This window comes from Elaeis guineensis, chromosome 10, assembly GCF_000442705.2.
Source record: "Elaeis guineensis isolate ETL-2024a chromosome 10, EG11, whole genome shotgun sequence".
Taxonomy (NCBI): domain Eukaryota; kingdom Viridiplantae; phylum Streptophyta; class Magnoliopsida; order Arecales; family Arecaceae; genus Elaeis; species Elaeis guineensis.
In genome coordinates this window covers 35862961-35885191 of record NC_026002.2, presented here as the reverse complement: position 1 = coordinate 35885191, position 22231 = coordinate 35862961, and the positions used below count along the sequence as shown (strand labels likewise).

Sequence of the window (22231 nt, the reverse complement as noted above, 5' to 3'; positions counted from 1 at the left end):
TATTATAACTATTCCCTCTTAATTTTTAATCAAACCCGCTGCACGCAGGGCTCTGCTAGTATACATTATCTATGTAGACAAGGGCATGGATAATTTGGCCAGAAAAATTAAAAAATAACTGATTCTATAAAAATAAATGAAAATGATTGTGCTGTCAATTTGAAAAAGATTAGTGACCATTTTATCAACACCCCTATCTGAAACCATGTCATGGTTTGTTGCACAAGATTCGATGAGAGATGGCCCCCACAAGAAGTTAAAGAGCCAGCCGTAAACCCTGTATTTTGCAGTGTTGTGAACTAATTGGCTCCAATAGCATATACTGCAGAATGATAAACTTGAGTGCCAGGATGATCTGATATGCAATGCTGGAAACTCCAAGCATTAGCTCCAAACTGAACTGGATCATTAAGGGGCTTTTCCAGGGAAGAGATCATGGGGTACCTCCATGGCAGCAGTTATTCCTTGTTACCATGGAAAGATATGTTCCATTGATGCGAAGGATTTCAAAAAACAAAGATAAATAGCAATCCTCAAAAGCCAAGATTTGAGATTTATCACTAATAAATGGGGCCATACCACCATCCATTAGCACCTCCTTCACTAAAGCATATCCACGTGTGTTGAGGTGTAAACTTAAAGTCAATTCCCTATTATTCTGCATGCAGGAAATGAGTCATAAGTGTGAACCCTGGTAGCATCCCTTGCCCAGCAGCAATTAGACTGGTTCTGCACTGGATCACACATTCTGCCCGATAGAGTAACTGAAAGATAATGGAGTTCAGTGTGTAAATTAAGGGTTATGAGAGGACAAAGACAAACTGTAAATAAATAATTAATACTAAAAGATACTTACTAGCAAAACTGAATTCGGTCTTTGCTGAATCACCAACATCAATGCATCTTTTTCTTACAAATTTGCACTCCAGAAGTTAGTAACAGAAGTGACAACTTATACAGCCAGGGAACTGATTGTATGCATCCCAGTATGTTACTACATAGGAGTAACATATTGGGGAAACAGACTACACGGTGAACTACAAAGAATTGAAATCCTGACTATGATCAAGTCTCCTCAGAGTTAAAAGAATTTGCACAAAGAATCAGGCTTGTTTCATTGTGTCGTCACACTCTTTGCAAGATTCCTTGGTTGATCCACATCATAGCCTCGTAGAACTGTTAGATGATATGCTAGCAACTGCAGATGAAGAGCAGAAATAAATGAGTGTAACTCATACACTTCCTGTTGAAAAAACTATTAACCTCCAAGTAACTGGCACTGGTTGACCAAAAGTCACACACATACCAACAGTACCAAATAAAGTGTGATTATTGCGAGGAACATAAGGTTCAGATGAAGCAAAACCTGGACTATCAAAAATGATGGCAAATGTAGACAAAGTATGTGGCTGAGAAACATAAGGCATATGAAAAAGATATTGAACCTAGAATGTCCGGAAAATTTTTAAGTGGCCTATTTGTTCATGGGCACATCATCATGAATGCATTAACTCCCAGAAATGCTGTCTGGGAAAATCCACTAAATTCACTAAGGCATCTGGTTTGTATCTAGCTTAATTATGAATCCTTGCGTCAAACCCAAAAGTGATTATAGGGGACTATCCTAAATGTACAAAATACAAATTAAGAAGCTAGACTTTTCTAGTGATAAAACAACCATGTCAAATAAATAAGTCCAAGTAGTATGGATAGCTTCAGAGGCAAAAGAATGGCAGAAATTTATGAAGCATGGTTTACTGAACCCATCCGAATGGGGCAGTTCAGCTCGTACCAAACCGAACTGATGCAAGCCCAGGACAGTTCAGCTCATCAGGTCAATCTGGCCTATATAAGCTCCTAATCGCCCCTGCTCCTTGCTCCCTCTAGAGGAGGATCTTTTCCTCCTTGCCTAAACTCTCTCAAAGCCGAAACCAAGAAAGTAGGTCCTCTCTCTCTCTCTCTCCAGCATCCGAACATACTCTAGGATCTCTCCCCCCACATCTCCTTCTCTATATCCCCTTCTCCCTCTCCCCCGCTCATTCTCCCTCTCGTGTTTCGGTTTGCCCCAAAATGGTATGATATGGACTTCTACCATGCGGAACTGGTCACCGGGCCACACGCCCTCCGATACCAGTTCAGCAAACCTTGTTACCAAGTATTGGCATTGTTCTATCCATCAAACAACTATTTAAGATGATGTATCATGTGGTGGTGCAGTCTTTTAAGCAATATGCAATGATCTCTGATGTTCAAAACCCTTACAAGGGATTCAGAATAAAAAATATGGAAGATGAAAGTATCAGAATTTGAGGTATGATGGCCAAAGTCAAAGTTTAGGAATCCTTCTCATAAAGCTTGCGGGTTTCAAGTTCAGGGACCAAATGAATGCAGGATGAGACTTACCGAGGCACCAGCAGGCTAATCTGGACTGCAGAAAAGATGGGTTTAATCTATCGGGAATAGTATGAAGCTGGTCACGGGAAAGGGGTTGACTGGTCTCTTTAACTTCATGAATTTCAAGGCTGCAACACAACTGATTGGACAAAATAAAAAAGCAGCTGCAGAGAGCAGTTTAAGAGTTCATGGAGCAAGACTTGTATCAATGGGTGTATCATAAAGCCCTAAAAAGGAAGGAAGGGTCATGGATGTCACAATAGGTAATAAAGTTAAAATAGGGACCCAAAAAGTCATTTTCAGCCTCTAACCAACGGCTAAAATTTTTCATACAATGTGAATAGTACATTCACAAGGCATTGCTGATCCCCATAGTTTAAGCAGTGCTTATTGTTTATAGTTATATAGTGAATTAAACAACATGAACAATTAGTTCAACCAGTTTGGACTATATCAAACGTTCATTTGCTTTAATATTCAGGCCTACTTACGAAAAGTACTTAATGGAATCAACTATCAAGTGCCAATTTTTACAAACTGGCTTTCTCGAAAGGCCACTTTATGTTTTGACAGGAACAATAATGGAGGGATTGACGTAAGCTGAAGAAAGAGCATTTTCATCTAAATTCAACAAATTGATGATGGGAGCAAGGCAAATAGCCTTTGTAACATGAATATCTTTTATATCTGGAAATGAGCTGACAGGCTAGATTTAGTGATTAGATGAAATTTGTTAAGAACGAAAAAAGAAATCAAAGAAGAATCGTTCATCGCTTCCTTACCTGCAAAGGAACTATATTAATTACTGGTTGAAGGCAATCTGCAACCTGAGGGACCTCAATAACTCTGCAAGATTCACTAGGGCATACAGAGGATGCATCTCCATTTGAGCACATAACAATCAAGCGACCTTTACGTGCATGAAGCTGCTGAATTACTGACTGCTGTTTACTGTTGAAAAATAAAACAGATCCATATTCAGTAAAATAGATGCTTTCCAGCTAAGGCTTCCATACATTGAAAGACACTGACCTGAAACAAGCATCACGTGTGGCAATAACAATGATGGGGAGAGTCTCATCCACTAGTGCCAATGGGCCATGTTTCATTTCACCTGCAAGCATACCTTCGCTATGGGTGAGTGCTACTTCCTTCACTTTCAAAGCACCCTCTAAAGCAGTGGCATAGTTGTAACCTCTACCGAACACAAGAAGTGATTGCACCTCTATTAATGACTCAGCCAGATCTTTCATTTCATTATCCAGTTTCAGGACCTCACTTACTTTATCTACAAAAAGGAAAAGGAGGTTAAAAAGAAAAGCTCCATATCTACTTCCTCAATCATTTTTCTCAGAACAAAATGCTCTTAAAAGCTATGCTGCACATTTACAAATTACCCAATGTGAAGCATTCCAAATAAACACATACTTGGTAGGTCAGGAAGAGAATTAATAATAGCCTCCCTTTTAGACTGAGTGGATATTTTGTCAGCTCCAATAGCCAGTGCCATCATGACCATAACTACTATCTGACTGGTGTATGCCTGACGAATTATCAAGAGAACACGAATAAAGCCAGAGCATAACATAATTAAAGCAGGAAGAAAAAAAGTAGATAACAGTTCTCACCTTCGTGCTAGCAACACCTATCTCACACCCGGCATTTATGTGAACACCGCAGTGTGTTTTTCTGGCTAATGTACTACCTACAGTATTTGTTATGCCAACACACAATGCCCCATGTTCTAAGGCATATTCAAGGGCAAGTAGGGTATCTGCAGTTTCCCCAGACTGACTAACAAAAACTGCCGTATCTTCTCTATACATTACACCTTGTCTGTCCAGCAAGTCACTTGCAAGCTCCAAAGTAACAGGGATACCTTTTTTTTGTTAAGATAAAACATCAATCAGCATAAAAAATTATGTAATTATTTTATCTGACCATCAAGAAAAGTCTCATATCAATCCATTCTTACCAGATAGCTCTTCCATAAATGGTCTTGCAGCTAAAGCTGCATTATAACTTGTACCACAACCAATGAAGATGATCCTTCTGCTGTGCCTGATTGTCTTCAGGTGATCCTTGAGACCACCCAAGACCACATCATTGGCTCTGAGCCTTCCCCTCATGGTTGTAGTTAAAGAATGTGGTTGTTCATGAATTTCTTTCTGCATGAAGTGATCATAGTTTCCCTTCTTTATTTGCTCAACCTCCATCTCAAGAACAGATAATGCACGTTGCACTGATGCTGGCTTTTCTTTGCCATAGTCGAACTTGAGGATTGATACACAACCATCCTGCTCCAATCACAAAATTGATGACTAACCATTAGTTTATTATAAAAACAAAATGTGAAAAATCAGTATGTAAAAATTTAAGAGGATAAAGCAGATCAACTCTGAGCTTCATCCCACCAATATCTAAGCACTAGCATCATTAACAGGAGAATCACAGCATGCCACTTAAATTCCTATTCTTAAAGAGTACTACTACAAAGAAAAAGGAAAAAAAAAATATGAGAAGCGAATGAAAGAAAAAAAGACATTAACACATCTCGAGAAGTGTTAGCATTGTCACTGCAAAAAGAGATATATGGGGAGATGGTGTAGAGATGTGCGAATACATGACAGAAAATTCAAAAGGGTGGGAATAGTAATATAATGGCAACTAGCTTTACGAAACCCCATTCACTAAGTACTCCTAGTTAGGGCAACCTTTGATGTTATTTCAAGCTTTTCCAAATCCTCTTTAACAACTTCTATCCATATTGCCTTATATCTACTTTTGCTCCTCTCAAGAGGAGAAGATATATACTCCTCTCTATTTTGGAATCAATGATGGGACATCTAAATCAAACATCCAAACTGTCGAGCATAATATACACCACTAAACATGCCTAAAAATCAAAAATCACATATTTTGAGGTCCATAACCCATGCATCATGTAGACAAAAATTTCTATTATGCTTGCATACTAAAATGCATGATAAAGTATTTAAATTGAGAATATACCTTATAAATGAGATGGACTTTGCTCACCTTTAGAGGAGAGGGTATCTAATCATTTCAATTCCAAAATCAGTAATACAACTCAACTTAATTCGACTAAGCCTGATCCCAAACTAGTTAGGGTCAGCTATATTATGAGCCCTTTTCCTCCGTTCCGCTCAATTTAGAGCCATATTTTTTGAAAGACATTGAGATATCAAGTCCTTCCTCACCACTTTGTCCCATGTGATCTTCAATCTACCTCTACCCCTCTTCGTTCCTTCTACATGTACCAGATCATTCCTTCATCCTACATCCAATATGATTCCAAAATCAAAAATTGAAAACTTATCAAAGATCTACACTGTTGATCATGACCTATACTACTAAAAATACCTAAAAATCAAAAATCAAGTATTGATGATCTCTAACCTATGCATCATGGGCATACAAATAGGAATGGCTCCTATTGTGCCAATGTACTAAAATACATGATATAGTATTAACAAGGAAAAGTCACCTTATTGATCATGATTTGCACATGTTAAAACATATACAAATTAAAATTACCAGATTTTAATGCTTAGATCATAGCAAAACATGGTCTCCTATCATTTCAACCTTTCATATTTACATCCACATGATACATAAGTTGGAGACCGCTAAACATGTGTTTTTTGGTTTTAAGGTGCTTTCAGTGGATCATAATCAATGATGTAGATCTTTAATTTGGATACCTTATCATTGATTTTAGAGCTGAGAGGAGTAGATACCATCTCTTTTTGAGAGGAGTGAAGTCGTATCTCCATAATTCCAATTAAGCATTTAGTCTTTTCCTTTTCTCATCCAACTATAATATATCCCTAACCAAAAAAAAAAACTAACCAATGTAAATCCTCCAAAATATGAGAAGCTCATCTATATTTAGTGTATAAAGCATGGGCTTAATGCAGGTCCTTAATGTAAACCCACGGTCCAAACATGCCCCTACGATGTAACATCTTGTAACAATTGCAATGCTTTAGCATTAATGTCCTCAATAATTTCATTACACTGCAAAATCTAGGAGATTAACTTTCCTAGACTTTATGATAGCCATTCTTCAGACCAATTCTTCTTCATGCTATTCTATGAATCACCTAGGAAAGAACATAGCTTCCATTTGTGACCTTCTTAGTAAATAACAAATGGTTCTCCATGATATTCATCATTTTTCTTGATCTTTGTTTTATCACTATCTCCAATAATTTAATAGTGTAGTAATATAATGCAAGATAATTAGAATAGTTTGCACATCACTTTAATTCTTATAAATAAGTACCTCAGCACTTCTCCAGCATTTAACATTTTCCTAGTTTTGAAAAATCTAATATGTATTTGTAACTCAGCACAATATCTCAATGATTTTCGAAACCTCAGTTGACATTTCATTTGGTCCTAATGCCTTGCATCCTTTTCAAAGCAACATCCATTTCGGTTTTTCGAATTGAACAAGAAATTTGATTCATATTAGACACAACAAGAATAAACCACCACTAAGATTCACAAAAAATATTCCAGTAGAATTTGTAACTTAAACTCTATCCATAAATCCAAGAAACAGATGAGGAATTGATTCTCTTTTTTGTACTGGAAAAAGCACATTAAAAACTACATGATTCATTATCTTGAAATGGATTAATTATTAGCACCAAGAAAATTCAGCATTGAGACTTGAAGTGACCAAAACTCTCCTATGGGATCTGTAGAGAAACTTCACAAAATAAAGATAGATGTACTAAATGGTTCATGACTCTGTGACAAGTACAAAGTTCTTGAGTAATGAAGCACCAACAAAATAAATAACACAGGGAAGAACACATTATTTTCTTAGGAGCAAGTTCCAATTTAATCATCTGTTTAATAACTAGGATGAACAAAAACAAACAGGAAAGTCAAAACTATTGAAAATGTTATTAAAAGGAATACATATAAAGCGAAATATCACCTTGATGTGGACAACTTCATCATCTTCAATAGCCAAATAGTTTTTAGTATGTTCCACAATAGCACATAAATCACTTGAAAAGAAAAATTCTTTTGGCTTCCCAATTGTTGTGAAGGTTTTATCATCATGAGAAAATGTTCCACTATTTGCATCAGTTAGTTCCTGACAACAAAGAGAACTTGCAGTGTTAAAACCACATATTGATGCACAGCTTGTTACAAATAGCAATGTAATATCAGGAAATGACAACATAATCACCAGAAATTTCAGCACTTAAACAATCTATCGGGACTTTAGTAAAGCTATTTCTTGAGGCTTATGATAAATGAAGAAATTGATGAGTTTTGTCCAAATAGAATGACCACACAGGGCTTGCTACTATGAATTTTAAGAATTTATCAGGACTTTAGTAAAGCTATTTCTTGACGCTTATGATAAATGAAGAAATTGATGAGTTTTGTCCAAATAGAATGACCACACAGGGCTTGCTACTATGAATTTTAAGAATTTATATGGAAAGCAGAACCATTTTAAAACAAGTAAAAGAGAGATTTATGTTGCATCATAATATGCAAGGCATCAAAAACACCAGCAGCCTCTAGGACTGCAATCACATGTAGGGTCTCTTTGGGGAATTCCAGCAGGATAGGCCAAGGGAGGGAGGTAGCAGGAGAGATCAGGGCATAGTGTGGCCCAATCACCATGGGATTAAAAAAAAAAAAAAAAGGAAAAAAAGACCTCTCAAGGTGATTGGGACCCACAACCCCCTGCCTCTCCCTCTCCTGGTTACCCCCAACCCCGCCCCCCACCTACACCCATCCGCCCGAAATATGCACACTCTGTTCAGCCTATCCTGCCAGATTTTCGCAAAGCCCATAATCTTTATTGGATTGATGTGCTTCCATGCATCTTTTGATTCCAGTGAGAAAAGCACGTCTATGGTTGCACTACATGCAGCAATATGCGTCATTCCTTTTCAAGAGATCATGAAGCCACATAAGCTCATCATGTAACAAAAAAACAACTTGAAATCATTATGTTTAACACCCAGGATATCATTGAGACTTACTTTGACACCCAGGATCAATGTGCTACCACGCTTGCAGGCAATTAGCTCATTTGGATAGCGTGGACTTTTAAATATAAGAGAATATGCTCCTTCAAGCTGCCTCATAACCTCTGTAACAACTTGAGCAAAAGTGACAGTTTGTTCACCTGCAGGATAGAGAGGGAGAAGAAGATGTGAGTTGAACTTATAATTGCATATCCTCTCTCTCTCTCTCTCTCTCTTAACTAATAGAACTAATCACGGCAATTTATCCTCTCTCTCTCTCTCTCTCTCTCTCTCTCTCAACTAATAGAACTAATCACGTGGACAACCAAACACACACATGCATAAGAATATAACAAAACATGCAACCAATACAACCACCAGTACATTTTATCCACACCACTGCAATGAAAATAATAGAGCAAGGTTGACGATGAAACCATAATGGGAAGAAATACGGAAAAATTAAATGAAAATAAATGGAAGGCACATATCAAAGAGTCTAGAGAAACACTGGCCACTACCAAGAATAAATTGTGGCAATGCTGAATGAGTGGGCAAATTCAAAATGTCATAATTTTTCATTTACTAAATTTCTTTTAATTGGAAACCTAATCAATTATCAACATTCTGTAGAGGAGATAAGTAGCCAATCAGATTTCATGGAAATGGCAATATTTTGCACTATTATCTACTAATTTCTTAAAAATTTGACTATCTACTAGTACTTCAATATATTTATTTAATCATGTTGAACAATTCATCAAATTTTTCTCTGAAATATCAAGCTCACAAAATGATCTATAGGAAAAAGTACCCAGTGGTTTTTTTTATATATAAGCTAGCTAACATAATAAAAGTTTTCACATGGTGCAAATGCAAGTTGCAAAGGATATGCATGCACAGACAGAATCAAGTACATCAAGAATTACCTGATCAAGTTACAAGATATCAAACATATGAGAGAAGATTAGATATTGTGTTATTCTATGTAGGTAGACAGAAAGCAATGTATTCATTCACTAATTAATGATGGTGAACCCATTCATATCAAGATAAACAGATGACATGTGACTGAACTGGCGTTCCTACCTACAAGCTTTCACAAGATCATAACAGATTTATAGCAGCGACTAATACTAAATCAGGAAAAAAAAATACCTTCTTCATCATGAGCCTTATCAAATACAAACTTTGCAAACTTTGGGATAACTTCTGTATCAGTTTCTGATTCAAACGTGAACCCATGTCTAATTAATGTCTCCTTTAGAACCTGAAGAGACATATATGGAAATGAAATTATATTTGACAAAGACTTGGATTTTTGCTAATTTTTCTAAACTAGCAAAACATAATGTTTGTACAAGTTCTTATGGGAAGCATAACAAACACACATTTTATAACTTAATCAAAGCTGAGAAAGTTTAATACAATATAAAGAGAAGGAAAAACTAAGGAGATTCATAGCATATGTAAGAAACTAACTAAAGGGATTTAAACTTTAGCTTACTACAAGAATGCCTTCAATAGGAGAAACATGGAAACCATCTTAGTGCAAACACGAAATGCAAAGAATGAATAATTAAGAATAATAAACTTTTCATGATTGTATTTTTCCTATAATACCATAATGGAAGAACCAAAAATGTAACTAAATAAGATGATACAGGGCAACCGTGACATGACAAAATTTTTTTATGAGATAATGAAATTATTGAAGTTGAAATATATCATAAGATAAGGGGTGAATGCCGGATTTCAAGTTAGACTCCATCATGTGAAATCAAAAGATGGAGGTCCAATGCCAATGATTCAAGCCACTGAATGTGCTCTAAGACCTCTAAAGTCTAAACTACTAATAGATAAAATATCAAATGATTTGGAGACCCCTAGCATATACATCCAGAGGTAGCAGATAGCATTCAACAACTAGGATCATCACCAGACCCCCATCTTCCAATTTCACCTAACTAGATCTGACCTTGAAATCTGGTCGACCGGATCCTAGTCTAACTCCACAAGGTAATTGTTAAGTCCTAGATCAATAAATGCAATGGTGACACCCAATTTCCGTAATATTAATGAAGTACAAGGTGGTGCAATGGAATTAGAAACCTCTCAAGGGTGTAACATAAATTTTTAGTTTTTATCAGATGTATTTACTGCTTTGATCTTCAAAGGAAGCAACATAGGTCCATAGTAAAGATCATGGAAGTAATAATTTTATGTATTTGGTATTTTCTAATTTAATTTTGGATGCCGAAACTTGTAAGCTTTCTTCATCCAACATAGAAGAATATTAAGGATGTGAGGGTATATTTCTAATACTCAAGAGCTTTGGGAAAGGTTCTAAACGTCTTAGTCCTTAATTTTGAGTTTTCTCATTATAAGTATTGCAAAACAGCTTCCCATGGTCCCATTTCATTGATGGCTAGGGAGTCCAACAGTACATGACGTATAGATTCATTGGACCAAGAATGAATCAACATACGCTAAAACTGCATCCAATCAAATTTGGGTCTACAGTGCATCACAAGACCTATCACGGGTTGGGAGGCCTGCCTAGCTTGCTCAAGTTGGAAGCATTTTGGGCGGGGTCTGGACCAAGATTTTAGGCCTAGCAGGCTAAGCTAAGCCTGAAATATAAGCCCATCTGTTAAATAGGCTAGACTCAAGCTTAGACATTAAAGTCCATCCTGAGCTTAACCTAGCCTGAGCCTGACATATAAGCCCATCTGTTAAATAGGCCGAACTCAAGTTTAGATATTAAAGTCCTCCTGAGTCCAGCCTACCCTAATAGATAGATAGATATAGCTCGCTCAAGCGCGAAGCATTTTGGATGGCCTGGACAAAGATTTTAGGCCTGGCAGGCCAAGCCGAGCCTGAAATATTAGCCCGTTTGTTAAATAGGTCGGACTTGAGTTTAGACGTTAAAGCCCATCATGAGCCTAGCCTAGCCCGAAAGATAGATAGATAGACGGCCTAGCCTTGCTTAGCTTGGCCTGATTTATTTTATACACACACACACACACACACACAAACCCTAGGTTAGCCTAGGTTAACCTAAGGGCAATTTGCTGGTTGGTCCACCTATCGCTGCTTATTAGAGATTGGAAAGAAGGAAGTTGGTTTTCATCTCCTCTTCCCCCTCAAGAAGAACCTGTCCTCTTCTTCTTCTCCAATTGTAGCGGACAGTTGCCCCTCTCCTCTTCTTCTTCTCCCATCACAAATTTGGCGACCACCCTTCTCCTACTCTTCTTCTCCCATTCGACCCCTTTCCCTTATCTAACCCTAGCTCCAACGAATCCATTGCCATAGTGATACCATCAATTGCATCGCCATCATGCCATCCTACACTCCTCTGCCCTGTCAACTGCATTGCCGCCACTCCTCTATGTAGCCATGATCTCGTTCCAGACATTGTTCCATGGCAGTTCATGTAGCTATTCCCATCATCAAAAATAGATGTAGAAGTGGAGTTCTTGTCGTAATCTCTACCATTAGGTCCCTAAGGGTAAGTCTTATCCTCAGGGCCTGTTTAGATGGTTGGACTTAAAATTCCATGGGATTCATAGGGTGAGCCAATACAACCATAAAAAATATTGGATTATAAGCTAGGCTAGGCCTATGTTTACAAGTATTAAGAACTACCTTTTGAGTACGCTAGCCCGAATCCCATAGAAAGAATAAAATGACCTATTAGATACTTGTAAACGTAGATCTAGCCCAGCCTATAATTCAATGCTTTTGGTGGTTGGGTCACGAATCCCATGAAATTTTGGGCCCAACCAAAGTTTGCCGTCTTAGTATTGGACCTCATACAGGTGAAATCCCACTATAGTGTCAGTACGAAATATGGTATGTTTGTATCGATACAAACTAGTTTGGCATATCAGTATGGTACAGTATGCCCCATACCATCCGGTATGGGATGGTATGGCGAACATTAGGCCTAACCATCCAAATAGGTGCTCAGTGATTGGGATTTTTCCTTGCTTTCTTCATCATCTTCTTGTTCATCTTCTTCTTCTCCATACCTAGGTTTGGCAGTAAATTGCCTTATTATTGGATTTGCATCCTAATCTAAGTGTGCTCCTCAAGAAACAATAGGTTGTTTCCTTCAATTGGGCTTTGGATTAAAGGAATTAGGAGCTCTTGCATTATTTGTTGTTATTTGCAAAGGTTACGGTAGGTAATAGCTTGATTGCTTGTTTTTTATGTGGCCTAGCATAGAACTCATGCATTTGTATGTTTGATGAACTTTTGAATAGAATATAAGATAGAAAATTGTTCCTTTTTCTCTACTGGAGAATGATTTTGTGTCCAATTACATTTTCAATTTGATATGAAAATGTGCCATTATGTGTTGTTGTCATGATTTAACTTCTATAAGTGGTAATATTTCGTGTTGAAGATCAAACAATGTTAAATCTCTTCAATAATTGGTCAATCCTTTGCCCTAGCAAGCATCTCTCAACATTCACCAAAATTTAGACCAAAATCAAGAAGGTAAATGAAACCTTGACTAATGCTTAATTTCGGGCTATCTGCACACTAAAAAAGGTGACCAATGGATTGCTTAGAAATTTATCTACTTTCTAAAAAGACTAATTGTTGCTGCCTTGGAAAATCCTTAAAAGTGCTGTACCAACATTTACTGTGCTACCCTGTCTATCCAATATGAGGGGTACCATACCGTACTGACACTTCCATACCATACCAAACCATGTATCAATACTATAATAGGATTTTACAGATATAGAGTCTGGTACCAAGATGGCGAATTTTGTTCTGTACAGTCTCAAATCTAGGTTGTTTGAATCAAGATTTACTGTTTTGAGTTTTGACATCAGATCCTATACCAATACCATCATATTAGTATATCGGTATGCTCAGTATGAAGGCCGGTTCAACATGCCGACACTCGGGGTATGTCTCCCATATTCCATATCGGTTCGGTACTGATATGATATGGTACGATCGATACCCACCAATACCAATTGGTATAGCAAATCATGGTTTGAATACTCAATTTATTATTAGCATCATGGGTGTCAGTATTTCTGATTTTCTGTTTGAATAATCTATCTGATCGCTATGTTTCATTACTTCTCTTTACTCTGGCTTATATTTCCATTTCTTCTCTGTACATAAGCAGCTCTCATGGAGAACAGTTTGACTGTGTTTTCTTCCCTTGTACATAGTTCTCTTGTATCTAGTTTTGTTCATTAATAAATGCTGGGTGTCTCTGTGTCTCCCTATCATCTTAGTCTTTTAGGACATGCTCTAACTAGGCCCAATGCTAGTGGTTTGCATCAGATCAATAAGTTGAATATTTTTCTAATATATAATAGGATTTATTAGCTGGAAAAGGGCCTTATTAGTTTGAGGTCAACCACCACCCCTATCTCCTCTCAAGCTGGGAGTAGCAACGCCATTGCACTCACTGCCTAGACCAAAGCATGTCATCAAAGGGTAAGCTCAGGAGGAAGATCAGGAGTGGCTCGTCAAGCATTTTTCCAAAGCATTTGTAAGTTTTTTTTTTTTCATTTTTTAAATTGAAAAAAGAAAGGAGAAAGAAGCCCAAGGCTCAGCCCAAACCTCAAAGCCCGAGTATGTGCCAATCTTGGACCTGGGAAGTAAGCCCAAGGGCCAGGCCAGGTTGAGCCTGAGCCTAAGCCTGGGTAAATTCAATTATACCTTGGACTAAGCCTACCCCAAACCCAACCTAGCCCAACCCATGAACAGGTATATGCATCACATAAAATCAGAGTCTACATGCAGGTTTAATACGAATAGGCTGATCACTGAAGGATGTGGTCTCATGTGCAACTAACAACATATTAACTACACCCGAACTCATCTTGACTGACCAGCATATCTGCAAAACCATGTTCCTTAAAATTTAAAAGACCAAATATTGCATTGCCTACCATGTGCATAGCAAGATGAAAAGTATTCATACATAATATCAAGTATCCACCTCAGTGAATTTTGTCTGCTTATCTTCAGGAGTGACAACATCAATATACAATCAATGTGCTCTGGACAATGGACAACCTACTAGAATATGTAATTATGTCATTTTTTACAAGTGAACTTACCTATGGCAAACAAAAGCTACAAAAGCATATTGATTTTTTTGTTTGAAATCCAATTAATACCTTTTGGTTAAATTATCAATTATATAGTCATCAATACATAAATTTTTCACACATCTCAGACTGAACTAAACAATAATCCAATTAATTAAAAGATTATGATTTTTCTTCACTAAAACTTTATAGATTAAAGAAAAAACTCACTATATTATACTTATCAGAAGGTAAACAACATAATTGTCAAAAAATCTGTTCAGATACCCAAACATATAGTCTATAAGTTCATAACATGTGTATTTTTTTTTCTTTTCATTACAAAGTCATCCAAAAGATCTAGATGAGCCAAAGATATATTTTGAAGGGCATTTTAGAGAGTACCATTAAACAAGGCTGCTTGTTTTTGTGATAATGTCCATTACCACTCATCATTGTCAGGTGCAGCCATCTAGAACTAACCAAGATAAGCATGAGGAGTGATACTCTCAAACATGATTAATATCATATGAAGGATCATGTCAAGTTATGGAAGAAAAAGAAATGGAGGCTATCTACATTAATGATAATATGATTTTCCACAAATAGTTGCTCATTGAAAACATTCCTGATTCAAAGAGATTCTAGACTACAGAATAATAGTTAAAAAGATTCTGGTGCATGTAAAGGGTAAAAAATGCAAAAAATACGATTAGTTGTTTTGTCAAGAATTTCAAATAATAAAAGGAGAGTATGGAGACCTGTAACGATGCATGATAGTCTAAATAAACCATAAATATGCGCCAAAACCTAAAAAAAATGAAGGAAAACACCCAGCAATAGAAAATCTACAACAAAAGCATCAAAAGCTCTCTAAGAAAAGAAAACAGTAAAGAGACTGAAAAAAATATATGAACAGGAACCATATTCTTAAAAAAAAACCAGCAGATAATTAAGTCAAGATAAAAAAATAAAAGCAATGAACATAAACAGGCCTTTCACCATAAGGACAGGTTTGATTAATTACACAAGCTGATATAAATGGTCGGTACATAATTTGATCTCGCTAATGCATTACTTCAATGAATTAACTAGGGAGGACTTGCACAAAGATGTCACCAAATACACATGACATTATGAGGAAAAAAGAATATGACCTAGAAGTGAAATTGTTACTCATTTGACACTAGTCAATCTGTTTCAAATTATTTCAAGAAATTAGCTCATATCAGCAACGTTCACTCATATTCAATAAAAAAAGAGGAGAGTGAGCACTTAAAACAAACCTCATAATTAGTTATAATACCATTATGAACAACAACAAACTCATTCCATGGACCTGATGATTGTGGATGACTATTTCTCGGAGAAGGCACACCATGAGTAGCCCATCGTGTGTGTGCGATTCCAGCATGAACAGAAAATGGCTTCTCCAAATTTAAGTCCATTGCATCCACCTCTACGAACACAAAGAGCCTCACACTGTCAGAGAAAGTAATAGGAAAAACAGGAAAATAAAGGATCTGCACAGCCTTTTATAGCACTATGAAATAAGAAAGAAACACTACTTCAGTTTGCATAGCCTCCTCAGATAACAACAGGAAACCAAATTTCATGTAACTAGAAGATAGGAAAGGTGTATAAATTACACTGCCCATGATAGCCTAATCCAAAGGAACAGAAGGTATGATGTTATCTGGGATTAAGCATTAAGTTTGCAAAAATTAACTACATAAGTATATATGGTCCTGAGTTGGCATCCCTATCCACTTAGGAGACGTCCAAAGTTCAAATCCTGATGGTGGCATCCCCAACGTATTTCTCAAAAAAACATACATGGCACTAACATCATTTTCTTCATTGTATAAAACTTTCCTATGTCATTCATGTCTTTTTTGCATTAAAACAATTCCCAATTTCCACCTTTAAAAGTAAATATAAAGATGTGCACTTGACATCGCCAACCCACAAACTCATTAAAAATACTTTATAAGCAAATGCAGGAGCTCTTGCTGGCCAACAAAAACTTGATTCAGATTCTCTAAGAGGGGTTATTTTCTTCATGAGTACATATGGGATGAGGACATGTGCTATGCACGTGACACATTCCTCAAAAGTATGTTCCCTTATGCGCATGAGAAGAAAAGGGAGGTCAGACCTAAAGAAAATCTTTCGCATGTCATCTGGCACAACAACAAACCGAAAATTGTTTAGCAGCTTATTTGGTTAAATTCAGATGACAACCAGATCTTAATATGTGATAGATGGAGATATGATCATTGATATTGATAGCCATAGATAATTAGTACTTCTGCAAGGGGCCTATCTTGATTGTGTTTGGGCTAAAGGACACTGTATGGTACATGACCTCATGTCAACCTATTGTGGTTACATCCCTAAGAATTCTAAAGACTTTTTTTTTGCATATGCATGGTTAACTTTATTTATAAAGTTCACATGCTTACAACCAAGTGAAACATCAACTACCTTTGTGTCGAACTCAAAATACGAATCACTAATTATCATTCTTGCAGTGAATATAAGATCAAAGAATAAGCTACAAGTTCCAATAACTTGAGCCGAACGGATCCTCCTCAATAGTGTATCTTCTTTTTTTTCTTTTGAGATAATAATTAAAGAACTTTCTATAAAGCTAAAATTAACTAAAACTTGTCTCCCACCTAGCCATTGTCAGACAAGTACGTAAGCGAGGAAGAACATACTAGAATTTTATATCACAAACTCTATAAACGAGTTGCATCTAACAGCCAGAGATAAGCATGAATGACAAATGTTCTAACCATGGTTAATGCAGTATTACTTGTTTTCCCTGGGGGTGAAAAAAAATATAAGATTTTTCTCTCTTTGGCAAGAACTAAGATAATAAGAACAATGTTGCCCACATGGCTCTAGTTTTTGTCTGTATTGAAACACTGCTTGTGCAATACTAAGAATCTTAAATGCTCCTAAAAGCATGAAGATGTTAGATCATGCATTCCAAAACAACAGTGAGAGCTTACTGCATGTAATATAATGAGTACACGTGCATGAGAAGCAGCATATAGTGATGGTTCTTGGTAGAGGCCTTAAAGCCAAAAACTTGCCCAAATGGGATAGGAGATTCAACGATGTTGCATGCAAAGCCATTCCATGGCTGGCTAAAAAAAAAATGAAGAAGGGTTATGGTAAAGTATATCAAGTAAGGCATCTTTACCCTGAAAAAATACAATATAGGAAAGGCCCCAGTTTCTACTTCTTTCCAGCACCTAATGGCTTTCCCAATCCCCTGAAACACTATCTCACTACGAGGTTCTCATGATTATTGATTTATAAAACTAGCCACCAACTCTTCTGGTCAATAATTCTCTTCTCCATTAAATCCATCCGAAGCTTCATAATAACGATAAAACAGTTTTTTTTTTGGTTCCATTAGCACAATCCAAAATTGCTTGCCATCCAAGAAACACCTAATTCCACCAAAACATAGTAGATCATGATAATAATCTAATTACGCAAACCTTAAGATCACAACAGTCCCTCAAATTCTTGACTAAAATTTCGTTATAATTGACTCCATTCTCGTTATGAATAACAAATCTTCCATAGCAAAGAAAAATAATTCAAGAAAACATCAAATACAGAAATAAGCCGGAAATGCATCAGATTCCAAAAAAGAAACAAAAGAAAAGCAAAGTAACCGAGAAATAACGAAAAGGCAAAATGGCATAACTGGGGAACAAGAACACGGCGACCCAGCCAAACAGAACAAGACCTCACTCACCGGAAAATACGGATCCGACAAGGGATTCGATCTTCCCTTCCTGCCGGAAAATAAGGGGGAAGGGCGAATCGTAGGCCGGCCTCCCGGTCTCCTTCCCTCCATTCTCTCCCCCCGCCACCGGGGCCGGAGGCCAGCCACGATCGGAGTCGATCGCGATACCGGCGGAGTCGTAGCCCCTGTACTCGAGCCGCCTTAGGCCTTTGAAGAGCACCTCCAAGATGTACCTCCTCTCCCTCGTAACATTATAGTTTAAATACGCGAAGATGCCGCACATCTTCCCTCGATCGATCGATCTCTTCTCCGATTTATTCTTCGATTCTTGCTTCGTCTCCAATAGCAATGGAGATATAGAGCGACAGTGGGAGGGGAAGAGAGAGAAAGAGAGGGAGGGGAAGGAGCGGCTCGGGTTCGGATTGAGAACGAGGACATGGAGGCTTTCCGTTTCTCCGGCCCGCTTCTCCGAGCCTCGAGTCGAGGCTTTCGTCGTCAACGCTTCCCTTCGTACGTGCCCATACGAAACCCTATGCGATAACCAATCGTCCGTCCATTTTTCCCACATGGAATCATTTTCCGTTCTCTTTTGTCGCATAATAATTTATAATTTGTATGCAGGGTGCTTAGTTGGAGGCGGGACTTCCTCCGTGGGCGTCATTTGCCGTCGGATCCCGAGAGATCTGTTAGTTTTCGAACATGTTTGTCGGTTTGCGTGATGGCAATTAACGTGTTGACGAGAAGCGGTGGACCCGTCCGCTTGTAACTGCAGATGTTTGAAGTTGTTTGTATCATTCTGAGCGCAATGATACTTTTTCCTCCAAGTTTAGCCTTTGATCTCATTGATGTATCTTCGTTGGTTACCCTCGGAAACAGTAAGGAAATTGAACCTATGACTTGAAAACACATAAAATTTTTATGCATTATGTTACGATGGTTATTATAAGTGCTTCAGATCTATGATTATCGTGAGTGCTTGGATCGGCATGGTATCGCAGGCTATTTCAAATTGTCAAGTCACTGTCATAGTCACCAACCGTTATACAGAGTTGAGACACCCGCAGGTCCGTTTAGTATATGAGCCGCTTCTATTGTCTCAGTTGACTTATTTCTTCGATGTGCGCAACAGCTGTCTATTCCGAATAAATCAGCTCAGACGTAACTGACTCCTCCAATCTCACGAAAGTGATTGAAGACTGAATTATCTCGCCCACAATGGCATGTCCAATGGTCCTGTAATTTCGAGATCACACGATTTCACAGCTGTACAACCACCTGTTCGATAGCCTTCTATATAAATCATCGGAGCACCGAGGACTAGGTAAGCCAATTAATCTCTCTCAGAGAGCTCATTGCTGTTTCATTGTTCGCTGAATCTAACTTGAGCATTGGAGGATCCTCGCCGGAGCCACAACCTCCTATTTGGACTTGTTTTGCAGATTACTCCAGTGCCAGTAATCCTGCATGAGGCTCAGTCGTCTTTTCTTTGATCTCGATAGATTTCAAGCAGTAATAGATAGAGGAAGGGCCAACATTCACATTATGACTCCTAGATGAACATCTTTCCGACTCTCCAATACCACCACCTCCTGCCAGGCGGTAGGCTGGCCAATAACCAAGTGCAGCCAACTGCGTCGGAGGTTCCACCACCAGCCCAGCCGAAACAGCCAACATTGGTCATGGCTGATCAGTTCGACCAGCTTTTTCAGTAAGTCCAGAATCTGATGACCGCAGTCCAGGTGGTCCAAATTTTCCTTGCTTCCCTTCAGACGGCACCACAGCCTGCTCCTGCACCTTCCCTAATAGTGCAGCCTGCAGTTCCCATGGTGGCACCCCCATAGAATCCTGTTCTAAACTCGACCCTACAGCCGCTGCTTCAATCGAAGCCGCAAGCACCTCCTCGAAGTCCAAAGAGGAAGCCGACTCATCAGAGCCACCCTAGGGCCCAACCGGCCAGGCGACGATCTTCAAGTCCGTGATTAGGGCATGATTCAACCTTTGGTCGCCACTCTCCTCTGCTCTCCAAGACTTGCACCATCCAAGATCTCGACATCGAAAGGTGGCTCTAGGTGCTCGGCCAACAATTGGACAAGAAAATAGAAAATGCTCCCAACAACAATAATTCTTCGGTGTTGGCTTATGAGGGGTTCAACAGCAAGCCACCTTTCGTCCCGAGGATCGTGCAGGAGCCGCTCCTTCTACACTTTAAATTATCTCAGCTGGAGGTCTACGACGGGACTGTCAATCCCATCGATCATTCGGAGACCTTTAAAGCAATGATTCTCCTCCAAGGAGCATCAGACGTAATCCTCTGTCGAATGTTCCCTCCGACCCTTAAGGGGGCCGCTCGGTAGTGATATTCAAGTTTAAAGTCAGTCTCTATCCATTCTTTTGAAGATTTGTACCAATCCTTCATCGGCCATTTTGTTAGCAGTCGGTGACAGCAGAGGCGGTCTAACTATCTCCACACCATCGTGCAAAAGGAGGGTGAGTTGATCTGCGCTTTCGTGAATAGATTCAACACGGCAACCCTGGAGGTCAGCGATCTGGTCCAGTTGACCACGATGGTTGTAATAATGGGAGGCCTACTGAAGAATGACTTGAAAAAGTCATTAACCAAAATTTATCTCCAGAATTTTTCGGATATGCTCGCCCGTGCGGAGAAGTATGCTCGCACGGAGGAAGCCTTTGCTGATGATCCCCTTGCCAGTTCTGTTGTGACAGAGTCGAATAAGGAGTACTCCCCAAAATGGGAAGAGAAAACCTGTTGGTGTTCTCAGTCTCCATTCTAGAGATAGAAAAATGGGGGTCAAAACCGTCGGTTTCGAAGTCCTCCTAGGAGAGATAGACAGCCCTCACCTCTTAGGCATCACAATAACTACACACCTCTGATCGTTCTTCGGAGTGAGGTGTTGATGTAGATATGGTCTGAGCTGCCTGAGCCTCAGCAGATGCGGACGAAGCCGAAGCACCATCACGATCCCAATAAGTATTATTTTTACCATCGTGACTATGGCCATGATACTGAAGATTACCATCAGCTCCATGATGAGATTGAGAGGCTCGTCAGATAGGAGAGGCAGAATTACTTTGTTCGGAGGGTGGCTCCTCAACATCGACCCTCGAGAGTTCAACAGCCATCTCTTTTACCTCAACAACCATTCCCTCTACCTCAGCCACAGCCAGCATCGGTGCTACAGGAGGGATGTTAGGCGAGGGGCAGGCGGTAGAAGAAGAGCAACCTATCCATAGGGAGATCCACATAATCACTGAGGGGTCGTCTGGGTCGATGGAGCCCCAAGAGGTGAAGAGACCGAGGCTTGAGGATGAGCAGGAGGAGACTATCATCTTCACCGAGCATGACACAGAGGGTGTCCTGAACCCACACAATGATGCGGTGGTTGTAACAGCGAATATTACTGATTCTAATATACATCATATTTTTATTGATAATAAAAGCTCGATAGATATCTTGTACTTTTCTGTTTTCATCCAAATGGGGTTCACTCCTGACCAATTGAGTAAATTTGACACCTTGATCCAGGATTTCTCTGGGAGCTTGGTGGTCCTGGAGGTAATGATCAAGTTGTCTCTCACTGTGGGCACTCAACTCTGGTGAACGACAATTCAAGTTAACTTCTTAGTGGTTAAGCTTCCTTCAGCCTACAACACAATCCTCGACCGTCTGAGCTTGTAGACTTTAAAAGTTGTTGTATCAAGATACCAACTGATGGTAAAATTTTTGATCAGGCATGGAGTGGGGCAGATCTGAGGCAATCAAGCCATGATCCTAGAATGCTTTTTCGCTAAGCTCCGAGCAGAGGGCCGACTGGCCCAGATGAAGGTCCAACCTAAGCTCCCCATAGGGCTGGACGTCCATGATGATCTGATTGAAGGGTGTCCCCAATCAACTGAGGACCTCCTAGATGTCCCGTTGGAGAAGGAGAAACCAAGTTGGACTGTGA

General features: G+C 38.8%; 1 protein-coding gene across 2 annotated transcripts; it reads right to left on the bottom strand.

Moving 5' to 3' along the window:
• Positions 1-356: 356 nt before the first annotated feature.
• On the bottom strand, positions 357-19656 carry LOC105032072 (glutamine--fructose-6-phosphate aminotransferase [isomerizing] 1). Of its 2 annotated transcripts, XM_010906416.4 has the most exons (12): positions 18276-19656; positions 15781-15953; positions 9582-9693; positions 8439-8584; positions 7370-7531; positions 4370-4691; positions 4023-4273; positions 3823-3937; positions 3427-3682; positions 3177-3345; positions 857-1198; positions 357-764 (listed from the first exon to the last, which is right to left on the bottom strand). In XM_010906416.4, the coding sequence occupies exons 1-11, from the start codon at positions 18862-18864 to the stop codon at positions 1115-1117; spliced, it is 2379 nt and encodes a 792-aa protein (XP_010904718.2). In that variant the 5' UTR covers positions 18865-19656; the 3' UTR covers positions 357-764; positions 857-1114. The 2 variants fall into 2 exon arrangements, with proteins under 2 accessions (XP_010904718.2, XP_073101013.1); XM_073244912.1 differs by lacking the exons at positions 15781-15953; positions 18276-19656 and adding an exon at positions 14900-15741.
• Positions 19657-22231: the final 2575 nt, after the last annotated feature.

Coding starts and splice junctions, on each gene's coding strand:
- LOC105032072 (XM_010906416.4), bottom strand. CDS start 18,864: ATGCGACAAAAGAGAACGGAAAATGATTCCATGTGGGAAAAATGGACG. Junction 4,274..4,369: donor ATTTATGGAAGAGCTATCTG/GTAAGAATGGAT, acceptor AACAAAAAAAAG/GTATCCCTGTTACTTTGGAG. Junction 3,346..3,426: donor ACACGTGATGCTTGTTTCAG/GTCAGTGTCTTT, acceptor ATTTTTCAACAG/TAAACAGCAGTCAGTAATTC.